This window comes from Chenopodium album, chromosome 14, assembly GCF_948465745.1.
Source record: "Chenopodium album chromosome 14, dcCheAlbu1.1, whole genome shotgun sequence".
Lineage (NCBI taxonomy): Eukaryota > Viridiplantae > Streptophyta > Magnoliopsida > Caryophyllales > Amaranthaceae > Chenopodium > Chenopodium album.
The window spans coordinates 12,220,280-12,245,451 of record NC_137847.1 but is presented as its reverse complement, the minus strand read 5'-3'; the positions used below and the strand labels follow the sequence as shown (position 1 = coordinate 12,245,451).

The 25,172-nt window shown below is 35.0% G+C and overlaps 2 protein-coding genes and 1 pseudogene across 2 annotated transcripts; all 3 read left to right on the top strand.

Moving 5' to 3' along the window:
• The first annotated feature begins 9,329 nt into the window (after window positions 1-9,329).
• On the top strand, window positions 9,330-11,064 carry LOC145578930 (1-aminocyclopropane-1-carboxylate oxidase 1-like). The gene is made up of 3 exons (XM_081636226.1): window positions 9,330-9,486; window positions 10,116-10,339; window positions 10,448-11,064. Exons 1-3 carry the CDS (start codon window positions 9,385-9,387, stop codon window positions 11,028-11,030), a joined length of 909 nt encoding a protein of 302 aa, XP_081492352.1. The 5' UTR covers window positions 9,330-9,384; the 3' UTR covers window positions 11,031-11,064.
• Window positions 11,065-18,180: 7,116 nt separating this feature from the next.
• Window positions 18,181-19,755, top strand: LOC145577789 (uncharacterized). Its single transcript, XM_081635233.1, has one exon. It carries the CDS (start codon window positions 18,181-18,183, stop codon window positions 19,753-19,755), a length of 1,575 nt encoding a protein of 524 aa, XP_081491359.1.
• Window positions 19,756-23,150: 3,395 nt separating this feature from the next.
• LOC145578929 (cytidine deaminase 1 pseudogene) lies at window positions 23,151-24,416 on the top strand (annotated as a pseudogene).
• Window positions 24,417-25,172: the final 756 nt, after the last annotated feature.

Genomic DNA, 25,172 nt, shown 5'->3' with positions numbered 1-25,172 from the left:
TCTTTTCTTTTGTTAATTTAATTAAAGTCTTTATTGAAAATTTGTTCATAAATTGTTATTACTATGGTTTGATTATGTATATGAGTTATAAAAGATTGCAAATTTATGAAGTATACTATGTTTTAATTATTGTATAAGATTTCAGATTTCATATTAAGTGTAAATTAGGGTTTATACTTTGAATTTTCATGTTTTAGGCCTTGAAAACGTGTTAAGCAAGTTAATTATCTATACTATGATTTCATAATGACAAAACCCACAATTTTATACTTAAAATTATTTTCCAGATTTTATATTTTGTGAAATTGGGGTTTTATGTTGTTTATTTGAAGGATTTTAAGGTTTTAATGTGTAATATACTATTATAACTATTGAATTATGAATGTAGATCAATAAAGGTTTGAAATTTACAATTTAATTTATTTTTCAGATTTTAAATAATCTGATTTTTATTATTTTTGAGCCAAAAATAAAGGTTTAGAATGCTTCTACATGTTTTAAACAACTATTTGTGCAATATGATAAGTATAGATTATTTGAATTGCAAAAACTATTAATAAAACGAATTTTCAGCATGTGTTAGTAAGTTAAACTTGCTGGAATTTTATGCTATAAACTATATTTTCATGATTTTAGCATATAAGCTTGTCAAAAAAAAATTGATTTTAGCATATAAACTTATAGTGGACTATTGAATTATTAACTTTGACTAATGGGAACAATTTAAAGGCATTATTTTGATGGTTTAAGAGGTTTTAAAATAGTTTGGTATTGCTGTAAATTTAATTGCTTGGGTGTTGATTTAGTTCTTGTTATTTGGTTTAGGAGAGAACTTTGTAGAAGGCTACTTCTAGTTCCTAAAGTGGCCAACCGACTCGTTTATACAAGGTACGTACGAGTTACGAAACCTTGCCTTTAGATGCATGTTTAGGGATGTATCGAGAACTTAGTATCATGTATAGAGAAGATTGGGCTAAATTGTTTAGTTATACATTGTGATTTCCGTATGTCGTTCACTATTCTACATTGCAAGTATTATTTATGCATTAATTATGCAAGAGCGCTTAGAGGCAAAGGTATGTGATTTGGTGAAATGATTTAATTATTACTCGTTCATGATTATTGAGGTAGAATGAGTAATTAGTTTTTCCGCTGCTAATTTCTGATATAGCCTTAACGTTTGAACACGTGGTACTAGCACGTCAGTAATTCTCTTATATTTTGTTCAGGGTATTTACAGGTTTAAAGAGAGAATTATTGGGGTGTTACATCAGATGTCTCATTCTGGTTCTTTCTCTAAGGGCTCGGTGGCCGCCCGTTTAAGGCCACCATGCGACAGATGAGGATTGTGGCTTGGAACTGAAGGGGTTTGGGTCAGGCGGACTCCCCTAAAGTTCCTTACATCGTGTCCTTAGTCCGCTCTTATGGTGTTGATATTGTATTCTTAGCTGAAACTATGGTGTCTGTAAATTCTATAATGCATAAGTTATCTTCCCTGTCATGTTCATGTTTTGTGGGTGTTGAATCGGCGGGTCCCAATGGTGGGCTTTGTGTGTTTTGGTTTGCCCCGTTTGTGATTAAGCCTCTTTAAGTTTTTTCTGCATGTAATATTGTGTCGAGTTGTGGAGAATTTGGTAATAAAACATGTCATGTTTCTGTATGGAGCGCCTCAAGTTTCTGATCGTATGACTGTGTAGTCGGAAATTTTTTATATTTTAGCTGCTTATCCGAATGTTGTGTTAGTTGGCGATTTTAACCAGGTTGAATATTTATCAGATAAGGTCGGAGGTAATCTGGACATTCTTGGCTGTCGTGATTTTACACAATGGAAATTCGACAATGGGTTACTTGATATTTCGTTTTTGGACCGTCTTTCACTTGGACTAATGGGAGAACAGTTATGGACCCCACCTTTGAGAGATTAAATAAAGCATTGGCTACTTCCCATTGGCTTCAGGATTGGCTAGCTACCTTAGTTCATCACCAACCCATAATGTTTTTAGATCATGCGGTTATTATTTTGTGTGATTCTTTGTCTTATGGTAGTTATAAACGGCCTACAAAATTAAAAACTAGTGCCTACACTCTGTGGATGTTGGTGCTATGTTTCGGACTATTTTTGCAAAACATATCCCTATATCTCTTATGTTATCATTATCAAAAAGGCTTTGTGTTCTTCGTCAACGTCTATTGGCTTAGTGTGTTTCTCATAAAAAGGAGTGGGGCATTGATTGGAAAGCTTTGGTTGCGGATGTCACTAATGCTTCTTTTAATCTTGATTCTCGGAGTAGTCGTTGTTTGTTTAACACTTTTAGGATGGAAAAGATTGAAGAGGCTCAGGTGGCCTTTCTTTTTTGGAGACAATGAGCAAAAGTGAAGTGGGATGCGTTTGGTGATGAGCATACTCATTGCTTTTTTCTGGAGTTTAGGCTCGATGTTGAAAGAACACTATTCTTGGACTTAAGGACAACGACGGCTCTTGGGTTTCAAATGCGAGGGACATTCGTTCTATGGTTCCGGATTTTTACAGGTCACTGTATAGTAGATGTTCAGATCAGGCTTCAGTTTCTTAGTTCCCTTGGGATTCCCTTTACCTCCCTTCTTTGTCTGACACACATCGTCAGTCCTTGCTAGCTCCCTTTTCAGCTGAGGATATTAGGCAGGCGATGTTTAGTATTGCTGATAGTAAGTCTCTAAGTCTTGATGGTTTTACTTCAGCTATTTTCAAGACCTATTCGACTGAGGTGGGTGATCATGTTGTGAATGTTGTTCAGCTCTTTTTTGCTCAAGGCTATTTACTTAGGGACTGGAATCGGACGTTCTTATTTTGCTCCCTAAAGTAGATCACCTTAAGCTTGTTTCTCAATTTAGACCGATAGGTCTCTGTAATGTCATTTATAAACGCATAGCTAAGTGTCTTGCTCGTCGTTTGCGTTGGATTTTGCCAGACATAGTTTCGGATTTTTAGAATGCCTTTGTCCCTGGTAGGTTGATGTCTAATAATTGCCTGATGGTGCATGAGATCCTTTCATTTATGAATGCTTCCAAAGCTAGGAAACGTTTTTATGCAGCCTTGAAGCTAGACATGAACAAAGCTTATGATAGAGTTAAGTGGGACTTTCTAGGTCGGGTTCTTCAGGTTTTTGGGTTTCCTCCCTACTAGATTCATCTGATTATGCAGTGTGTTTCTACGGTCTCTTATCAGGTGCTGGTTAATGGTTCACCTACAAAGGGTTTTCGTCCTCAGCGTGGTCTGCGTTAGGGAGATCCTTTATCTCTCTACCTATTTGTTTTGTGTATATATGGAGGTTGTTTCAGCAATGCTTCGTATGGCAGAATCCAAAGGCCTTTTTCAAGGTATTAAAATAACTAGGGGGCTCCTGCCATTTCACATTTGTTCTTTGTCAATGACTCCTTACTATTTTTCTAGGTCTCTCCTCCCACGTGCGAACAAGTGTTAAATGTGCTTTCTGCATTCTGTGATATTTCAGGTCAAACGCTTAATTTGTAGAAGTCGTTTGTCAAGTTTAGTCCTAATACTCCACATGATTATCGAGCTTATTTGTCTGGATGTATGAAAATGCAGTCTGAATCTAGATTAGGTTCTTATTTGGGGCTTCTAGTTGATTTGGGCCGTAGTAAATTCTTTGAGTTTAGGTTCCTCTTAGACAAGGTGGCCAAACGTTTACAGGCCTTTCCAGCTCTACAGCTTTCGCCGGCGGCAATGCTTGTTATTATCAACTCAGTGCTCATTGCCTCCTTTAATCACATTTTGTCTGTTTTTAAAATTCCCGATTCTATATGTTCTAGAATGGATAATCTATTAGCCAAATTTTGGTGGAAGTCCTCTTCTTCTAATTGAGGATTAGCTCTTCATTCTTCGTTGTTGCTCCATCTCCGAAGGGTTTAGGAGGATTGGAAATTCGCAGTATTGCCCCTTTGTAGTCTTTGGTTCAGGTTCTCGCGTTCGTATTTTGGAGGATTCTTGGGTTTCGGGGGGGACCGATTCATTTTTAGGATCTTCTAACCGAGTTGGCTCAACTCACTCTTGTGTCTTCTTTACTTGATCCGCGTTCTTGCGCGTGGGATGCTTCTATTATTCATGGGCTTTTTTATTTTAGCTCTATTACTAGAATTCTTTCGTTGGATCGGCCAGTACGGTTGATGGATGATTTTGTTTACTGGAAGTTCACTAGGGATGATGTCTTTTCAACAAAATCTGCTTATACACTTCTTTGTGAGCCTAGGGTCTTGTTTAGTAGTCAATCTCAAATTTCTCCAGTATGGTGGAGAAAGTTTTGGGCTCTACCAATTCTTCCTAGGTGGAAAATTTTTGGTTGGAAATTGCTACATGACGCTCTTCCTTTAGCGGCTATTCTCCATTCCCGAGGTCTCCCGATTGATCCAGTTTGTGCTTTTTGTCATGTGGATGTGGAATCTGTGTCTCATACATTCAGAGATTAACCTGTTATTTGTAGTCTTTGGCTATCTGGAGCATTGGGCATTCAATGGGATCGTATGCAGTTTCCTTCGTTTAGTGTTTGGTTCTCGAGTATAATTTCTCATTTTTCGTCATTGGGGGATTGGAAGGGTATGGTTCGTTATTTGCTCTTCTCTAGGCGATTTGGATTTATCATAATCATCTGAGGTTCAGGAAAGTTGTTTGGTCGCCTAGGACTACTGTTGGTTTGGCATCATAGTGGTTTCTTCGTAGTATGCAGGCTTTACATTGGAAGAGGTCTTTGGAATCTTCTTCTTTAGTTTGTCTGGAGACTAGGCAGTCCGGTGGCTTTGTCTGCGAGAGTTACCTTATATTTCTCCAACGGCTTGTTTGATTATAAATGTGGCCTGGGATTGTTCTACTTATAGGGCTGGAGCAGGATGGAAAGTTTGTGATCTTCATTCTTCTAAGGTACTGGGAGGTGGATGTCAGGCTTTTATGGCAAGTTTAGTGTTGCAAGCTGAGCTTCCGGCCTGTGTCCGGGGTTTGGAGTTTGCTATCCGTAGAGGCTTCTTGAAAATTCGGGTTTATACAGATTGTGCTGCCCTCCCTCCTTACTCTTCTTCCTCCTTCTGCTTCAATGGAAATTTTGGCTTGGTGGCTCATTCAAGAGTTGCGAGCTTCGGTTCAATCATTTTTGGTTTGCCAGGTTCAAAAGGTTCCTCGTGTGTGGGTTACTCTGGCTCACTAGTTAGCTGGTTGTGCTCGGCATCGTCAGTTGTATTTTTTGTTTTAGTTTTTTGTTGACAGTTGTTGTTTTTGTTTGTTTTCCTTTTATTTGATAGCTCTTTTAAGGAAAAAAAACCTTTATCTATTCTTTTCTTTGCTTAAATATCTTTGCATTTTCATCATATCTTTTTTATATTTATAACCAAATCAACAAATTTTTTTTTAATGCAAATAAGCTACAAAGGGCATTACAAATCATAAAATTACGGGGGATCAAACTCGTGACCTATCTTACACGGACCACCAGCTTTTGATAATCAAATCAACACTCAGTGTACTAAAGAGCACGTGTACAGTAGCAACTATCGAGTGTACGATGAGCACCATACTTGCATATATTAGTATTAGAGGTGTCATTTCGGATATAGAATTCAGTAAGATCAATTAGATAAGGACTATGTCAAAATTGAGTCATGTTAAATTACAAGTTCCAATATGAATCGGGTTTTTTCCGAGTTGGATTGGATTGAGTCAATGGACTCAATTTTTAACACCTCTAATTAAGGATGTCATTAATTAATCATTGCATAATTGCAAATTTGGAGGTTTGTTTGTATGTGAAGAATCTCTTGTGTGATTTTCTTTGATTTCTTTGGTCCCTTCCAAAATTGTTATCCCAACACAAACAATAAGTCAGTAACATAATCATGTTAGAGGGCTTAATGTATGGTTTGATTGGCCATTTAGCTAGGCAAGTTGAAGTTGGGTCAGACAATTAACAAAGACATACGGCCCTTTCTTACACCGAATCGAATCTCTCTCTTTTCTAAACCGACCCAATGGGCTAATCAAATTAATGTCATATTATGCACATGCTTTAGAAAAAACAATGGTGCATTATATTGGATTTTTGAGACAGAACTTTCTGACATACTTTTATCTTTAACAGTGATAATGAGTAAAAAATGATTAGAGGGGTGGTTTAATTGGTATGTAAGATTTGAGGATGGAATTTAGAATTTTGACCTAACTCTCTATTCAAGTTTCAAAATTTTTGTTTGGTGGTTGTTAAGAAAAATTTGGGGTCATTCTAAATTTGTCCGGTTAAAGTTGATCTATGGGTGGATATTACTCTACCTTAGTTATGGGGGATTGGGGGTTATGTTTTACCTCTTTCTTGTGTGAAAAATGTATAGAATAAAGTAAATATAATAACTTTTAAATACGAGTGAAATATAAGGAGTATATAGAACAGAGTAAATGTAATAACTTTTAAATACGAGTGAAACATAGGGAGTATAAAATACACATTTACAAGGCTGATATAAAAGATGATAGTTAATTAAGAGAAGAAATTTAAAGTGAGCATAGAATTGTTGATGGGTATCTTTTTCCAATTTGATACATGTTCTCAATTTAATTACTCTCATCAACAATTGAATATAGGATTCACATTAAAAATAAATAAATAAATTACAAATTTCTTTTGATGTGGCTCTTGGGACTTCTTTGGAGCGCATTATAACTGCTTCGGGGGCTGGTTTTGGTGATTGGCAAAGGCGATTTGCCATCTTACCTTTTGCTTATGGTGGACTGGGTGTCTATTCAGCGGGTGATGTTCGGCACTATGCTTTCCTTGCGTTGCGTCTGCAGTCTTCTAGTCTTTCTTCGCAATTTTGGTATTGTTGGGCCAAGACCGGCCTTTGATGGTGCTCTTAGTCTTTTTAATAGGACTGTGAAGACTAACCTTATGAGTTACCCTAGTGAGATCGCTGCCCCCAAACTCATGAAGAAATTGACAGATATATATTTCAGAAGGTCACTGCATCTGCAGATTCCACTTTCTCATTATCTCCGCGTCAGGTTGCCTTATGAAAGTCCCAGCACGAGGATCACTCTTAGGCCTGGTTGCGAGCTCTCCCGATATCAGGTTTGGGTCAGACTATGAATGGTAAGACTTATCGTTGTGTTCTTTGCTACCGATTGGGTGTTCCTTTGTTCTCCGTTTCGACACCGTGTTCTACTTGTTCAAGGGTTATTAATGGGGATATTTATGGGGATCATGCACTGTCTTGTGCTGGGATGGTGGATATTAAATATCGGCACAACGTTGTTCGTGACACCTTTGTTGATATTTGTTTTCGGTTTGGGATTTCTGTAAAAAAGGAGGTTAACGTTGGATTAACTGGAAAGACCGACGGGGCTTTTCGACCAGCAGATGTGTTGCTTTATTCCTGGGACAGAGGCCTTGATGTATGTGTTGACTTGACTAGGTCTTCACCTTTGACACAATCTAGGCTGTCTGATTTCATTCCTGGTCGTGTTGTGTCAATTGCGGCTCAACGGAAACGAGACAAGTATGGGGCATGTTGCAGGGCTATTGGCTATGGATTTCTTCCTTTCTCCTTTTCTTCGTTGAGGGAATTAGAGAAAGATGCTACTGCATTGCTGAAGCGGGTTCAGGCGTTCGCAAAGACTCAGGATATTGGTGTTTGTGCAGCTGCTCACATTTTCAACAGGATAAAATTCGCTATAGCTAGAGGGGTGGGGGCCCAATTTGTATCTCGGCTCTCCACCAATTTCTTGTACATTGATTGACTTTGTAGGTTTTTGTTATAAAAATAATAATAATAATAATAATAATAATAATAATAATAATAGAAAACTAATTTTCAATATAGTAGTTTTTGTGTGAGAAGATTTGAACAAATGTTTTTCTCAACTGAATTATGTTTTAAGGCTTTCATTTTTAATAACTGCGGAGTATCTAAATTATACGTTACTCTGTTACAAAAGTTTTTCTTTTTTCATATATATGAACTATTTAGTCTTTCACTTTAAGTTTGTTACTAAATTACTCGAACTAAATTTATGAATGTTCATTATATTTTCATTTCACGTTTCAATATTATTGGTACCGTGTAATCAATATAATCCTCAAACTCTTATTTCCACGCAAAACTTAATCCAATGAAGAAACTACTTTGTAATTCATTAGCAATAATAATGCCCATTGGAAGTGAGACTCCCAGTTTTTGACTTAAGAGTGGTTTTACTTTTTAGGCTACATTCACAAATTAACAAATTTATAGTTGCAATTAAAGAATTAAGAAAATGACTCAAGTAGTCAAGTGCTTCTATACCTATCAACTAAAGTAAGTCGTTACTCGTTAAGGCTATTGCTTTAGGCCAAATTATTGCACTTTTTTTTTTTAATCATGAAATCGGTATTCAGAAATCAATTTTAGTCCAATGAATCTCTGACCACTTTTCGCATATTCCGAAAATTACAAGCTACTTATATTAATTAATAAATTTTACTGTATCATAAAACAAAAATTAATTTAGGCCAGTGAAAGTTAAACTAATAACACTACTCATTCCCTTTAACAAAAATCACAAACAACTAACAAACACATGAAACTATAGCTTCAAAATTTTGAATCCAAATGTGACTTGTGTAATAACAACCGCAAGAAAAATTCGAAAAACAAACAAGAACATTCAAAATTTTGTTATTAAGATCAATCACGATTAGTTAGCTACGTCACCTGAGCATAGAATGTTTTATGAATCTCAACACTCTGATCCTTGGTTGTTTATAGGGATTAGGGACAAATCAATTCAAGACGTATTCTAACAACTTATTTGTGGTAAAGTTAAATATACATATAGTACAACCTTACAATTGATATAACCTATTCAACCCAATTATGAATAACAGTAATCTTATCAAAAAAATTCAATAATTAGTAAGGTAAAACAAAGTTTTATTTCGCTAGCTTAGCAATCTAGACAACTAATTTGAATAATTGACTTTAGTCTTTCTAACATAATACTATTTAAATAATAAACGTACGTATTAGGTAAAGTTTAATGGATTTTTTTGGTTGGTAGAATTACCAATTACGTTAATTTAAAGACGTAGAACAAGGAGGATGTCACCCAAGTGACAGTTGAATTTGAAACAATATTTTACAGTACCATTGTAACTACCTTAACGAAGAATCTAACACCCCAAAGATCACGGTAAATAAATAAATTATTTATGTGTTCATTTTTAGTACTACTGTATATAAAAGTTATTTTATATTAAGGAGTACAAAAAATATAATAAAAAATAGTAAGGTTGGTTTATTCCTATAAATACTCCTCAAAGTTACAATATGTCAATTCATTATCTCTAGGACTAATAAGATAATTAAAGAGAGAAAATGGAGATGCCAACCATAAACTTTGGTGAGCTTGAAGGTGAGAAAAGAGGTGAAACAATGGCACTTTTACATCAAGCCTGTGAAAAATGGGGCTTTTTCCAAGTAAGTTGTATTTTTTTTTTTGAATAAATATCATAAAATATAGCTATTTATTTGATAATGTCTTTTAAATCATACTAAAATCATGCGTTCATAAATTTCGTGCGTGTATTATATATATATGCATGATATACGGGAAAATATATGTTGAATTGATGGCATAATATGATATAGTTTTTGTTATAGAAAACATGCCTGATTTTTATTACTACCTCCGTTTCATATTTTTTACAACTTTAGAATATTTTATGTCTCACAAATAATACCCAAAGTAGCAAAAAACATGAAACAGAGGTAGTAATTAGTTATAGTCTAATCAGTCTATATTACTCAATACATAAGCTTAAACTCACTAATAAACAAGATTAAAATGTCACGAAACTTAATAGAGATCGATTATTAAAACAAATAATAGCTTAACTGCATAAGTGATTCAACTTTGTTACATGATACATACAAGTCCCAAATATAGTCCCCCTCTTTAAATTTGTTACGGAGTATTATTTGGATGGTAATTGTCTCGCTAAAAAGTCAAAACGTGAAGAAAATAAGGGGAGCGGATAGATTCATTTATGCGATTCAGATTGATAGATTAAAATGGGTGTGACCAAAATGAATTGTTACAATTTCAGATAGAAAATCATGGCATAGACAAGGAGTTGATGGAAAAAGTGAAGCAATTCATCAATAAATATTATGAAGAAAAATTGAAAGATGGCTTCTTCAAGTCAGATATTAGCAAGGCTTTGGAGAACAAGGAGAATGCTTCTAACAGAGATTGGGAAAGCAGCTTCTTCGTTTGGCATCGCCCCGAGTCTAACATACATAATTTTGCTGATTTCTCTGAAGATTTCCGGTTAGTAAACAATTATATTCATACAACTTTTTTTATTCATAGTGTGAGTTCAACAAAGTCTGTCAAAATCATCAGCTAATTGGTAAAATCTATGCTTATGATCTGCAGGAAAACGATGGAGATTTACGTCGATCAGCTAGTTAAGGTTGCTGAAAAACTATCCGAGCTAATGTGTGAAAATCTTGGACTAGAAAAAGACCACATAAAGAAAACATTCTCAGGAATCAAAGGCCCTGCAGTAGGAACAAAAGTGGCGAAATACCCTGAATGTCCGAACCCTGAACTTGTCAGAGGCCTGCGCGAGCACACTGATGCAGGCGGAATCATTCTCTTACTGCAAGATGATCAAGTTCCAGGCCTCGAGTTTTTCAAAGATGGTAAATGGTTTAAGATACCGCCTTCTAAAAACAACACGATCTTTATCAACACAGGGGATCAGATCGAAGTGCTTAGCAACGGAAGGTATCAGAGTATTCTGCATCGCGTTATGACAGGAAAATGTGGAAGCAGATTGTCTGTTGCTACGTTTTACAATCCTGCAGGAGATGCTGTTATTTCTCCTGCAGAAAAACTGTTATATCCTAAGAATTACAGTTTTAAGGACTACTTGAAGTTCTATTCGAGTACTAAGTTTTCGCAGAAAAGTGGGAGGTTTGAGTCTATGAAGAACAAGGAGAATAAAGAAGCTTAAATGAGAATTTCATGATGATTTCTTCATCAAATATGTAACAGGATTTATGTTTACCAAATACCAATTCATTATGATTCGTATTTGTTTCATTTTCATTTCTACTACAATAATACCATTCAATTGTACTTGTGAAAAACTATTGACAGCTTTGTTGATTGAAGTGATACTTAAGGCAATGTTATCTTTAAGTTTGTTCATCAGGTTCATTATCACCGACAAGCAAATGGTACTAACATTTCGAAGAGAGTAAAAGTGATGAATCTCTTAAAGCCTAAAGGTAAAGAAAAACTAATAAGGTTGTTATGTTCTTCATAACTTAATTTTGTCAAATAAAGAATAAACCGAAAGTAGATGAGATTTAAATTAGGGAACAACCCAAGACGAAAGGGTAATGATGCTTAAGGATAGATCTGAGGGCGTACAACAGACACACACCCTTATAAAGTACAAGAGTGGATTAAACTCCTCTCCTACTTGTGACATATACTACCCAAGTGGATTAAACTCTTCTCTTCTTTCATTACTTGATTAGTTAAGCGTCAAAAATCTAACAATCCAACTTGATTCATCCGATCATAGTGAAGTTATTTGTTTAATTATCCAACAAGTTTTATCTTCTTCAAAGATTTTTTTGGTGACTCCTTACATGTCCCTTTAGATGTTTTTGCATTTCGCGCCAATCATACTTATGTGTCCATTCACGTAAGTGAAGTGAATTTTCACAGGCTTACATAGCCATTTAGGGATAGTGATAGCTTTATGTTAGAAGATTTGGAGCACAAGATGAGAGTAACACATTATACAAAGTGTAATCCTTCACATTGGCGAGCAATTAATTCAATTCTGCGTTGTTGTCTTTCTCTTCTAAGATTACCATGAACTCAATGAAGTTTTTAATGACATTAGACAATTTCTTGATGTAATGAACTAATGGACACCGAGGGTCCTGGTTGTAATAATGGGCCTTCTTGATCATGACAAAGCTATCAATAAATGGGCCAAGTTAAGATAAGATAATAATAATAAGAATTTTTTTTTTTTTTAACAGACAATAATAAGTTTAGATAAGTTTGAATAATATAGATTACGTGCTAAATAAATTTATTTTATATCGTAAAAAACGTTGGTTTTCTAGTTTTGATGAATGCCTATTGCCTAATAGATGTTTGAATCGAAGGAACATAATCTTAATTGTAATCATACGACTATACAAGTTACTTCATTGATGGAATGGCATGTAAAGAACCTTATAAGTTATCAACAACTGCCAATACTTTGGAGAATGGTATTCAAAACTTAGATCAACTATTGTTTGCATCACTGTCCTAACAGATTTGATTTCTTTACACACACGAACACACATATTTAACAAGATTTGCCCAGTTTGTCTTCTAAATAAACAAAATTTGTTTATTTGGGGGTATAATTGTCTTTTCAAGTTCCAGTGAATGGGTACATGCGTCTTTTCATGTACCAGTTGAAGGCTACATGTGTAATTTCCTAAATGCAAGTTGCAAACAGTAATTGGACAACTCACCAAAAATATCAAATAAATGACCACGTTTTTTGAATATATTTACAAAAATTGCCACCAGATTAACAAAATTCGTTAATCTGACAGATAAACTTGTATTTTCCCTTTAACAACACCAAACCTAGCAGATAAACTTGATTTATCTACACACACGAACACACATATTTAACAACAAATTCATGATTAAAAATTATAGTCAAAATTAATACAAAGTATATAACTAGTAGGGAAAAACAAATATGTCAATTACTCTGAAAGACTGAGATGAAAAGATTATGTCTTATATGGTCAAAATAAAACATTTTTTTCTAGGAAATTGACGCATCGTCACGGTTTTTAGTGGTTTTATCCCTTTTAGGCCACCTGATAAAAATAGCCATTACATGAATGACTGGCATGAAAGCATGATCGATCCATCATATAATTTTTCACCTCTTTCATGTAAAATGTGAAAAATCCATTCTAGCAAGGTGTCAATGTCATGTCACAAATTAACGGCCCTTAGTTAAGTGTGATAAAGTCTTTGCACAAAGAGGTATATATAAGTGGGTCAAGTGACAATGACCAAAAAGATTGGTAGCTATCTTAGGTAGTTCATTCAATTTTGATAGTGATGCAATTATGGTGCGCATGGCATACTAGTGAATGTAAAAGAAGTAATAGAGAGACTAGAAACATACTACGGTGGATAAGTTCTACGCATAGAACTGATAGAAGAAGAAAAAGAACGATAGATCATGAACTAGTTGCTGATAGCCTGATATCTAATCATCGGTGTTAAAGGACTAACTCAACCAAACAGAATCGATTACATTATATACTCTATCATGCCTCCTTACATGAGAGCCTTTTAAACTTAAAAAGTGGATTAAACTTTTAGTTAAGATAGTTTATTAACATGCTTGATATCATGTTAAACCATGTTAAAGAATCAACTCAATCAAAAATTTAAGGTAATGGTTGAAATTTATAACTTATATAATTTATCAATCATAATAAATGGGTTTTATTTGGATGCAATAATTGTCATACAAATATACGTAAAAAGTAATTTTTCACTTTGTTTTTACGTGATTCAATAGCGGCATACATTGAAAGTGACAATCTTGTAAGAATTAAAAGTTTTATCTACTTTAATTTGGTAAACAACAAGATAATGAGTTGATGACTTTAACATTAGAGGTATTGATATGTCATCCACATGCTACTCATGAGGATGGAAAGATGAGTTGAGGAATAGCTTTAGCTTTTCCCTTGTGGCAAAGGACAAACTAATGAACATTTTAATTTGTATCTGCGTCATACGGTATATTCTCCCTTTTCCGTAATTCAACTTAATTGACACACTTTTATTCTGCATTTTTTTTATCGTTTTAAAATTGGCAGAAGCACCTAAATTAATTATATTCATCATATTTACATTTATTTACTATGATCCACTAACTTTTCGTCCCATACTCACAAGTTTTTATTGTAAGTAAAATAAACTAATCTACTAGTTATTACTTTGTATAATTTACATTAAACTTTTTTGATGATCTCCACCTATTATTTTCTCAAATTATGTGTCCAAGAAAGCTTGTAAAATTTACATAAAAAATTAAGAGTTTAAATTAGTCCAAAATGAAGTGAATACCTAATTATTGTTAAAAAAAAATCTATTGTATAAAACTATGAACAATCAGTCCCGTTCTTGAAAATTTATGGGCCCTAGGCATAATGTAAGAAAAGGGCTCCTTACGTAAATAAATTTTTTCATACGCAATATATTTAAATATAAGACAATGAAAATAACTTACAGTATATTATTTGAATAGTTTGTATCCATACACAATAGTGGAGTAATAACTTTGCATAATATTTCGGTAATTAAATAAAATATGAAACGGTGTAATTGAAAAGATTAATATTTTGGAGCAGATACTCATAGAAACCGGAAGATTAGAAGAAGTGAAGAGGTTATATTGCATTGTAATCTCCACCTAATTGATAGCTAAGTAATTTAATGTTAATTGCTAACTAAATGCAGTAATTTTCTTTTTAAAAAGTACTCCATCGTTTTTTTTTTTTTAATGAGTAAAAACTACGGAGTAAAATTCTATAACTATGCAAAGTATTTTTTTTATAGGCCCCTCTCTGGCGTGGACCCTAGGCGGTCGCACTCGAGGCCTACCCCTCAGGGCCGGCTCCGTGAACAATATAATACCACAATTTGAAACTAGAATATGACAAGATTTATTAGCGAATTCTCCCAAAAAAAAAAAACCCTTAACCTTTCCCCTCTCTCCTAAACCCTAGCCTTCATTGTTAATTTTTGAGGGGCTTTCATTGGATCTTGCCGATGGAAAGCCCCAATCTAATTTTTTTTTTTTTTTTTTGGCTTTTTGTTGGTTTTTAGTTTATGATAATGGTTCCTCCGTTCTAGAGGAACTTGCCACCCTCGAAAGAAAGAGTTTTTTTCCTTCGAAAGACAAGGTTTTTGAAATAGTATCATATTATGCGGGGCTACGGCCGATATTGATTACTTTGATTCAGGATACAAAATTATCACAAGAATTTTCTTCTTTCAAAAATTACAAAGCGACGATGGATCGAATTCACTCAAAAGTTGTATAAAACAATCAAGCGAGAATATGTCGAATTGTTATAGCTATATATTTGGATTCTTAGTCCTTTCCCACCAGTTAATTCTTGTTTGATTTTGTTAAATCTATTTTCTTTGTCGTTAATCATCAATTGTAGATGTCGGATAGCTTTAATCAATGAAAATTAGTGTTATATATATATTATATATATATATTTATATATGTGAGAGATTTACTCTACCCTTAGATAATATTAGCCCTCATTATAAAAAGGATTAAGGAAGAAATTTAACCAATTACATCCGATTCTACAGTGAACGTATTAATTGGAATTTTAGGTTAAGGGAGAGAAGAAATAATTTTGGAAAAATCAAAACAAAAAAAAATTATAAATAGGATTAAGGATCTAATTTTCCTAGTTACATCCTAATCAATACCGTGAACAAACATATTTTCTTTTAACTCGTATCATGTACTATATCCAATCCAAATCTCAGCACACTCTCAAGCAAGCCAAAAAAATGGCTCAATCCAAATCAATAAGCATCATCACATTTTGAGTTGAAGGCAATCTTCTCTACACCCTTTTCATGTGGGACAAACATTCTCACGTAATTAAACTCCAAATCCATAAGTATTTGCACATCTTATTGCCTATCGGATATGAAATACCAAGTAAATAATAAGGTCAACAAAGTGAACAAAACAAACCTTTAATCTAGGTTATAAGATCACAGTTTCCGTCTCATATTAAAATACCTAACAATTTAAAATTTACTAGACTTTAATAAATTTGAATTTGAGCTGAATCAGGATCCAATTAAGGGGGGAACTCTTCCAACAAATGATTTTGTTTCCAAGTCTTGAACCTAAGGTCATAGTTAAGATGAAACAACTTCTATAGCAACAATCTATAACTTTTTTGTCTCATGATCGAAAACTTATGCTAAGATCAAATTCTTATTAAAACTCATTGTAAATAGAAAATTTCAATTATTAATTTCCTTTATCCCGGGTGATCTAAAAGCATCTTCAATGATTGTTTTAATTATACAATTGTACGGTAAAAAGTTAGATCTATGAAATCTATCTAAGTATTTTAGTTTTTTTTTAATCAAAATATATTTAAAATACATACATAAAACTAGGGTAATGTAATATAAATATACGAGAATCGAGGTTGGCCTAGTGATTAGATGCCTTCCTTCCATCCCTGTAAGAGGGGTTCAATTCTCACCCCAATCAAGTTGGATCCCTTAACATTGGAGGAATTAGTTAACTAAATTGTCACTGTTAGGAACTTTGGTGGACTCTACATGAAAGTTCCTCGTTGGACTCGTGATTTCCCATCAATTTAATAAATGAGGAGCGATTTTCGTCGAACTTTCCGAGGAAGTGATTTTGCAAGCATTTATATAATATGGAGCATTGATGTAGTTAAACTGTTCGATGTATCGTGTAGGTGAGAGTGGGAAGATAAAGAACTCTCACCCTCAAGTTATCCGTAGTGATCAGTAAACCTTGTATATGGCTAGGCACACGGTATGACCATATTGAGTTATAAAAGTAAGCTTTATTTATATGTATGGATAACCCCATTTATTCATAAAAGTAATCACATTTTGTCCATAAAAGTAACCAAAATTCATTAAAGGACTAATATAAAGTAATTTAAAAATAAGTAACCCTCTCTAATCATTCGAGTAACCATAATATTTTGTGTTAAAATATAAGAAAATGATTCCTCTCATTTAAAGTAATAACCCCTTTTCTCATTTAAGTAACCCACATATGTCAAGGTAACCCTATTTTTTCATCACCGTGACCCCTATTACTTAATTAATTGTCATATATGAGAAGTAGCCACACCATGTAGCTAGCTACGTATAAGAATTTGTGTTTCTCATTACTCGTACTTCATAAGTTTAATACTCGTACAATACTTTAATTGTGAAAAAATGAGACGATCATATTATTTATCATTAGGTATAAAATAGGTGGTTGCTAAGTTTACTACCTATAATGAATGCAAAGATGTAAATTGTGAGTAGACCATCTCAACCAAAAATTTAAGCTGATGGTTGAGGCCTAGGAATATGTTTTATACTCTATCATTCCCTCTCACATGAAAGGCCCTTTGGACTTGAAATATGGATGCTGCACAGGCCTTCTCATACCCGGCGCAAATTAATTCTACTTGAAAGTGGGGGTGGATGAAATTCGAACTCGTGACCTTTGTGTCATGCTAGCTCTGATACTATGTTAGTGGACTATATCAACCAAAAGCTTAACCTGATGGTTGAGGTCCATAAATATGTTTTATACTTTATCATAAATATTGTGAGTTAGAAAGGATAAGATAGTAAATGAGGTTTGTAAAGAATAAAATTAAAATCATATTGTAAATAACTTTAATACTCCCTCCGTTACGAATTACTCGCAACAAACAGGGGGATTGCGGACTCCTAGACAAAACTTTTAAGGGGGGAGATTAGAAAAGAGGGGTATGCAATTAGGACAATTAAAAAGGGAGGGAAAAGTAGTGGTCCCAAAAAAAGTGGGTGACCCATGTTACTTTTTCCCTTTTTTTTTCTCTCTCTTCCCTCCTTTCTTGCGTGGCTGGCAGTTTTGAGGGGCAAATTTTTTGCCTCTTTTTTTTTCCCTCCAAACTTTTCACAAAAATTTGAACAAAATTCAAACAACCATTTAATTTTTCCCACTACACCTTTTTCATTCACAAAAGGCCTTATAAAAAGACCATTTCAGTTCCATAATTGTTCAGCAACATAAAACAAAAGGGTGTGGGGGGGGGGGAAATCATCATCAAGTTGTTTAATTACAGACCCAAAAAAAAGATCAGGTGCCATTGTTTGCATACTTAAACAAAAACCATCATAATCAGAAATTAGTCCTAAATCCTAAATGCTGGGTTAGTTGCAGCAGTTCTTCTGTACAGGATCAGGCTCCATTGAAAGCTCCCAAAAAAAAGCAAGACACCTCCACTTCATCACCTCTTCATCTGAAAAAAAAAATGGGACTCATGGAAGAGGCATTTGATGAATTTTACAACATCAATCAACTGTTAATGGAGCACAACACAGAAGAAATGCATCACACAGACATGCATGATGGAGCATACAGCAACACTTCAATGTCAGACTCAACTGAGTCATCAGACCAGCATCAAAGGGAATCAACAGAGTCAGATGACTCAGATACAGAGGCAGAACCAGATGGGCAACATGAACAACCAAACCATGGTAGACAGAGCAGAGAGTTAAACATCCATGAAAAGAGGAGTATAGTGGATGATATCATGCTTAATATGGAAGGGGACTCACTTCCAAGAGGAGTTCTTTCAGCATTGGCAAGAAAGCATGGTGTTCACAGATCTACCACAACAAGGTGGTTCCAAGAAATCATAAAACACATTCAACAGGGGGATGTTTTAGATGTGAGGAGCAAAAAATTAGGCACAACAGGGCCAAAGCCCAAAGAGTACTCAGATGAATGGCTTATGTATGTGCCTCTGTATAAGAGAACCACAAACAGAAGCTATGGTGCAGCCCTCAATGTTAATCATGTACTGATACACAGGTTAAAGAAGAAGGGAAGACTAAGGGCTGTCACAGCAAGCAATCACCCAGCCTTAACAGACAACCATAAAATAGCTAGGTTGAAATGGGTGCTACAGCATATAGAGCCTGTTCCAAGTGAGGGAGATCCATCATTTATGGATTTGCAATATTACATCCACATTGATGAGAAGTGGTTTTACCTAAACCCAGAGACTAGGACCTTTTACCTTACACCTAATGAAGAGGTACCATACAGAGCTCAGCAATCAAAAAGGTTCAAGTTAAAGACAATGTCCATGGGAATGATAGGCAAGCCATTGTATGGAGAGGATGGGACTCTCTTGCATTCAGGTAAGTATGGGATTTTCCCTTTTGTAAGGCAAGAGTTGGCCAAGAAAAGAAGCAAGAACAGAGAGGCAGGGACTATGGAAACAAAAGCAATCCAAAGTGTGAACAGGGATGCTATAAGAGAAATGATTTTGAACAAGATTATTCCCACTATTCATGCACAATGGCCAGAACAACTAAGCAAGAACATTGTCATACAGTGGGACAATGCTAGGCCACATCAGGTCCCTAATGATGCAGAATTTCAAGCAGCAACACAAGCAAATGGTTTCAACATTCAATTTGTTTTCCAACCTGCCCAATCCCCTGATTTGAATGTGTTAGACCTTGGTTTGTTTAAGGTGATTCAATCAATCCAATATCAGTCCTTCCCTAAAAATTTGGATGAACTAATTGAGAAGGTGGCAGAAGCATTTGAGGTTTTTGATCCTACCCTCAACAGATACACATGGATTACTCTCCAGTCATGCATGATAAAGGTGCTTGAAAAGCAAGGAGGTAATAATTTTAACCCACCACATATGTCTAAGGCAAGACAGCAAAGGGAAGGTACCTTACAAGACATACTTAAGGTCAACAAGGAACTCATTGCTCAGAGTGTCAACTACCTGAACACTCTTTTTGTTCCTACTACAGGGCCTCAACCAGATACACAAGACATGGAAGTAGATGCAGACTGACGATGGTGCAAGCAAACAATTTTTTGTAAAGGAAGATGCAGCTCACAATTTTTTGAAGAATCAAGACACACAGAAGAAGGTTGACAAGGTCATGGACTGCCACACATAACCATTAGGGGACTCACTAGTTTTTTGTTTGTTTTAGTGATGGTTAGGTGTATTTTGTGAATGAAACTAGGTAGTGTCCTTAGGCAGTCATGGCATACAAGTGTAAATGGGCTTGAACAGTTGTAAAGAAGAAAATTTTTTGTGAAATGAAATCAAACCATTCTAAATGCAAGTTCAATTAAAAACACAAATCCATCAGAGGGGTTTTTTTTTCTACATGCACCCCACACTAACAAGGCACCTCTACAACAACTTCAAAGAGAAATTGTTGGAGCATCCTATGTTAGGGGGTGCCATAATGTGAGTCCCTTCATCATCTGGATCAACAAAGGACATTTAGCCACAACATCAGTGGGGGACTCAAATTACCAAACAACTAAACACCAAAGGGACTCACTGCCTCACTCAACTTCAGTGAAAGGCTCACTCACACACCAATAACATCAGTGAACTACTCCAGAAAAGGTCACACACACAACATAGGGAATCAAGCCACAGTTGAGGGTCCAAAACCAAAACCAAACAAACAATGACCATCATCAGTAGAATACATCACAAACCATAAGAATACCCTGATGCAGAGTGGTCATATCAATGACCATCATCCATACAAACCATCACCACAATCAATAGCAAATACAGTAACAACAACAGTCAAACAACACCAGAAACAAGTTGGTAACCATAATTCAGGGACTCAAAACAAACAACCACCCAAATTAATTCAACAAAATCAAAATTTCAGGAACTCATCCAAATGAAACAACAGCATAACCAAATTCAAACACAAAATAAAGCAATTAGGGTATAGAAATAGTTACGCTGCTCTTCAAAGATCAGGGGGGAAGTCATTAGGGTATTTATCCCTAAGATAAGCCAGGTAAGCAGGATCCCAGTCAGAATAGTCAGGCTTGAACACAGATCTGGACCGTTTTTGACCCCTAGGAGAGGAAGGGCCACCATCAACCTCCACTAGAGTAGCCTCCTTCTCCACAGCGGCTTCTTTTGGGGGTTCAGTCACCACAGCAGGCGCAGCTTCAGTAACAGCCCCAGATCCAGGCAGATCTGGTTCAGTCACCACCACAAGAACCACCGTTGGGGGTGGATCCACAACCACAGCATCGTCCTCGTCAGAACTTGAGTTGGGAGCCAACTTCGCCCCTATTTTCCCAGTCTTGTACCTTGCGAACATCATGGAGCAACGTCGCACAGGCCTTAACTTCCCATCTCCCCGTCTAACAGCGTAGAGGGTGCTCGCATCATCCTTCTCCTTGGATTTGAGGGACTCAAGTTCACGTTTTTTCCCAGTCATTTTCCAGAAATTGGGAACTCAGATTTTTTAGGGTTTCAGAGAAGGAAGAGAAGAGAGAGAACAGAGCGCGTAGAGGAGAGAGAAAACAAGGGTGAAGAGTAGATCTAGGGTTTATGAGTGAAGACTGGAGAAATCTCCAGAACAAGGGAAGAGGGAGCAGCATGATCGAGGAGAATTCAATGAAGAACATTGAATTTGGGTGGTTGAAATCAGAAAGTTGGTTGATGAAATAAGAAGAGGAAGAGATGTTTTTGGTGGGAATTGTTAGTGTTGATGATGAATAAATAAGTTTGATTACCAAACTTAACAATGTGTTTAACACATACTTAATCAAACAAAAAAAAAAGTAAGGGCAAATCTGTCTTTTTACCCTCAAAAAGTTACTTTATAAGGAAAAAAATTTATTTGTTGCGAGTAATGTGTAACACCCCAAAATGGCAAATGTTGCGAGTAATTCGTAACGGAGGGAGTATACATATTAATGGAGAAAGTGCTATGAATTTGAATATTACTCACTCAATACCTTTTAATTTGTATTATGAGCCCACTTTTTATATATAAGAGCTTTTTGTGTTATACAATTTAGTTTTTCCAAAATTAAAATCAAATGTTTTAAGTGCTATGTATTAAGAGCAAGATGAACTGCATCATTATACGTTATACTCGTACGGGTAATGTGTCTTTTGATAAAAAAAAAATACTACGTATTAAGTTTACCCTTTGTGATTATTGCAAAAAATATTTCATCATCTTTTAGGTTTGTTGGCCTAATCCGACCTATCTTGAAGAACATTTAATGGTTGAGGTCAACCTCAACTGAGGTAAATGTCAAAATTGAACATTTAGTGTAATAAAAATGAACATTTTCATGTTGAACATATTTTATAATAATTTTGTATATCTCAATAATCAAATGTTCATTTTCATGCCGTATGATGTTCATTCTTATTAAATAAATGTTCATTTTCTTGCCTTATGATGTTCATTTTTATAAAAATAAATGTTCATTTTATTTTTTAATTAATGCAAATTTTTGTGTTTGTTCAATTAATAAAATGTTCATTTTTATAATAAAGGATGTTCAATGAGCATTAGCATTAATAGTGTTATACATTAGCATTTTGTTCATTTTTATTTACAATTGAAATGTTCAGTTCGAATACAAGAGGATGCTGAACTTGCCTTTCACTTTTTCTCTCCTCCAGGTCTAACTCATGTTTACACTCAAAAATTAACTCACACCCTTGCCATTATCCATGGCAACGGTGCTGCAAACTGATGATGGTGCTACACTTCATGGGTCTCACCTAGGCCCGGCCCCCCTTTAAGCACTAGTTTTATTTATTTTCAGTACTTTCCTTTGTTTACTCTTAGCTTAATTAGCTTGTTTGCTTTATATTGGTTCCTTCAGGTGGTCTTCATGTTTGATAATTTTACTTCACTAGCAACATAGTAGACTTTTTTGGATCACTATTTGAACTCGTATGGTTCCATATTGTAATATAATGTTTCGGTTCTTTGATTAAAAAAAAATGTTCAGTTATATAATATTAAATATACAATTTGTTTTTTACAGTTTCATAGTCTCTTTATTTTACTCTAATATTATAAAGATTTATTTTTATATAATGCAATGTTCAGAAACAAATGTTCATTTTTTTTTTCTAGTAAATGTTCATTTATAGGACGCGACCTCAGACAAAAATTTGTGGAACATAAGAATTGAGTAAAATTGGGCTTTTGACAATATGCTATTATTAGGATGAAACTCAACCCACTCCGAAACCTAATTTAGTGGTTTTGGACCTCGATTTTTTAGTTTAAAATCCGCCCTAGACAAACACATCATTCTTTGCCAAAACCCGATCCATGATCGACTTTACTTTACTAACACTTTACCCACACGCAAAACGAAAAAAAATCTCCACTATAAATAGCCCACATTGTACTCGTAATCTTGTACCCATCTCCCCCAAAGGCCCCAATTTCATCGGAACACATACACTCTATCCCCCCAATCTCTCTTCAGTCTTTCTTCCTTCTCATTTCCTCATTCTTCAATACTTTTAAACAAAACCTAAACACCAAAACAAAAATCCATAAAAACCCAAAAAAAATGGATGATCTCAAATTTGTGATCGAATCATCCGAAGCACAAAGACTAGCAAACAAACTCGGCTTAAAATCCGTAGTCAGCCTCTTACCATTAATAGCAAAATCAGCTAAAAAGCTTGCTCGTCCACCAATCTCCGGCTTCCACGTCGCCGCCGTCGGCTTAGCTACCGACGGCCGTATTTTCATCGGCGTCAATGTCGAATTTCCAGGATTACCCCTGCATCATTCAATCCACGCTGAACAATGTCTCATCACAAATCTCTCACTTCACCCTCAAACCCATCTCAAAAACGTCGTCGTTTCGGCGTATCCATGTGGGCATTGCCGTCAGTTTCTTCAAGAAATTCGCGGTGCTCCAGATATTCAGATCTTTGTTTTGGATAAAAATGGTGAATCTGAACAAATTAATGGATACCCAGATGGAGAATCGGATTGGTTTAGGCCATTATCTTGTTTTTTGCCTAATAGATTTGGTCCACATGATTTGTTGGATGAAAAAGTTCCTCTAATTTTGGAAACAATTAATAATAATTTGGTTCTTGATGATGGTAAAATCGTTGAAATGGGTAATTTGTGTAATGTAGTTTCGAGATTTGAGGTGGGAGAATTGGTTTCGGCTGCATTCGAGGCTGCGAATCGGTCTCATGCACCTTACAGTGGGAGTCCATCTGGGGTTGCTTTGGTTGATGTGGATGGTAAAATTTACAAAGGGTGTTACATGGAGTCTGCTGCTTTTAACCCGAGTATCGGCCCTGTGCAAGCCGCCATGATCGCTTTCATAACGGGGTCTGAGACTGGCGGATGTGATGCAGGCGCTGATTACGAGAGGATTGTGGGTGCTGTTCTGGTTGAAGTTGAAGGTGCTGTTGTTAGACAAGAAGAGACTGTAAGATTGTTTTTAAATGCTGTTATTCCAAAGTGTGAATTTCGTGTCTTACGTTGCCAAAAATCAAGTTCTGCTGAGACAGCTAAAGGCAATTGATGAATGATGATGATTCTTCGTTGTTATTGACTTATTGTTACGATCAGAACATCGGAAATGGTTCCATGTAATCGATTATTTGTAATAATTGTGTAAAGAAAACAAAAATTAATTATAATGGTAACTTTGTTATTATCTCTAAAATGGGTAATTTAATTCAGCATTTGATAATCTTATTTTGCCCTTTGATTAGGAGAAAAGGTTGAATACTTTTATGTGAAACAGCTGTGAGCAAAGTTGTTGGTGATTTTAATTGATCAGCATATCTATTTTGTACTATAAAAATACTGTTTCATTAAATTACTTTCTCAATTTGGACCTTTCACTTACAGTATGTTAAATTGATCATGCCAAAAGGAGCAACGAGCAAAAGAAAAATTAAACTTTTTTTTTTTTCCTTTTTCTATGAGAGTATATACTATTACTACTCTAGTAGATGAATTTTGAAAATCTAATTTGATCCAATTATTAGACTGAAATATTAAAATAACATGAATCATGTCTAAAGTATACTCAATATCATCGGATAACTCGATTGTGACCTAGTCGGAAATAGACGTGACCTAAACCCACTCAAAAGCGAACACAATGATTGTAACTAATCTTTTATACTCATGCGGTTTTTGAAAGTTTAGCTCACTTGATATTTTCGCGATCTGTTGTATGCCTATACCTATACATATTTTTAACTGTAAATGTTTTTAACTATTTTTAAGTAAAAATTAGTAAGGTAATTTGATACTTTAAAATTATTATAAATAGTTACAAATAGTAAGTGAATGAAGCTTTCAATAACAAATTTAATTAAACTAATTTATAATGAACATGACATAATAAATCCCTTAAAAATTAACTCGAACCAATAAAAACATTATAAGTTTCTTAGTTGCCCGCATTAGA

Excerpts from the sequence above, each read along its gene's own strand:
- LOC145577789 (XM_081635233.1), top strand. The coding sequence starts at position 18,181 with ATGGGACTCATGGAAGAGGCATTTGATGAATTTTACAACATCAATCAA.
- LOC145578930 (XM_081636226.1), top strand. The coding sequence starts at position 9,385 with ATGGAGATGCCAACCATAAACTTTGGTGAGCTTGAAGGTGAGAAAAGA. Across the intron at positions 9,487-10,115 it reads AAAAATGGGGCTTTTTCCAA|ATAGAAAATCATGGCATAGA; the intron begins GTAAGTTGTATT and ends TTACAATTTCAG. Across the intron at positions 10,340-10,447 it reads GATTTCTCTGAAGATTTCCG|GAAAACGATGGAGATTTACG; the intron begins GTTAGTAAACAA and ends TATGATCTGCAG.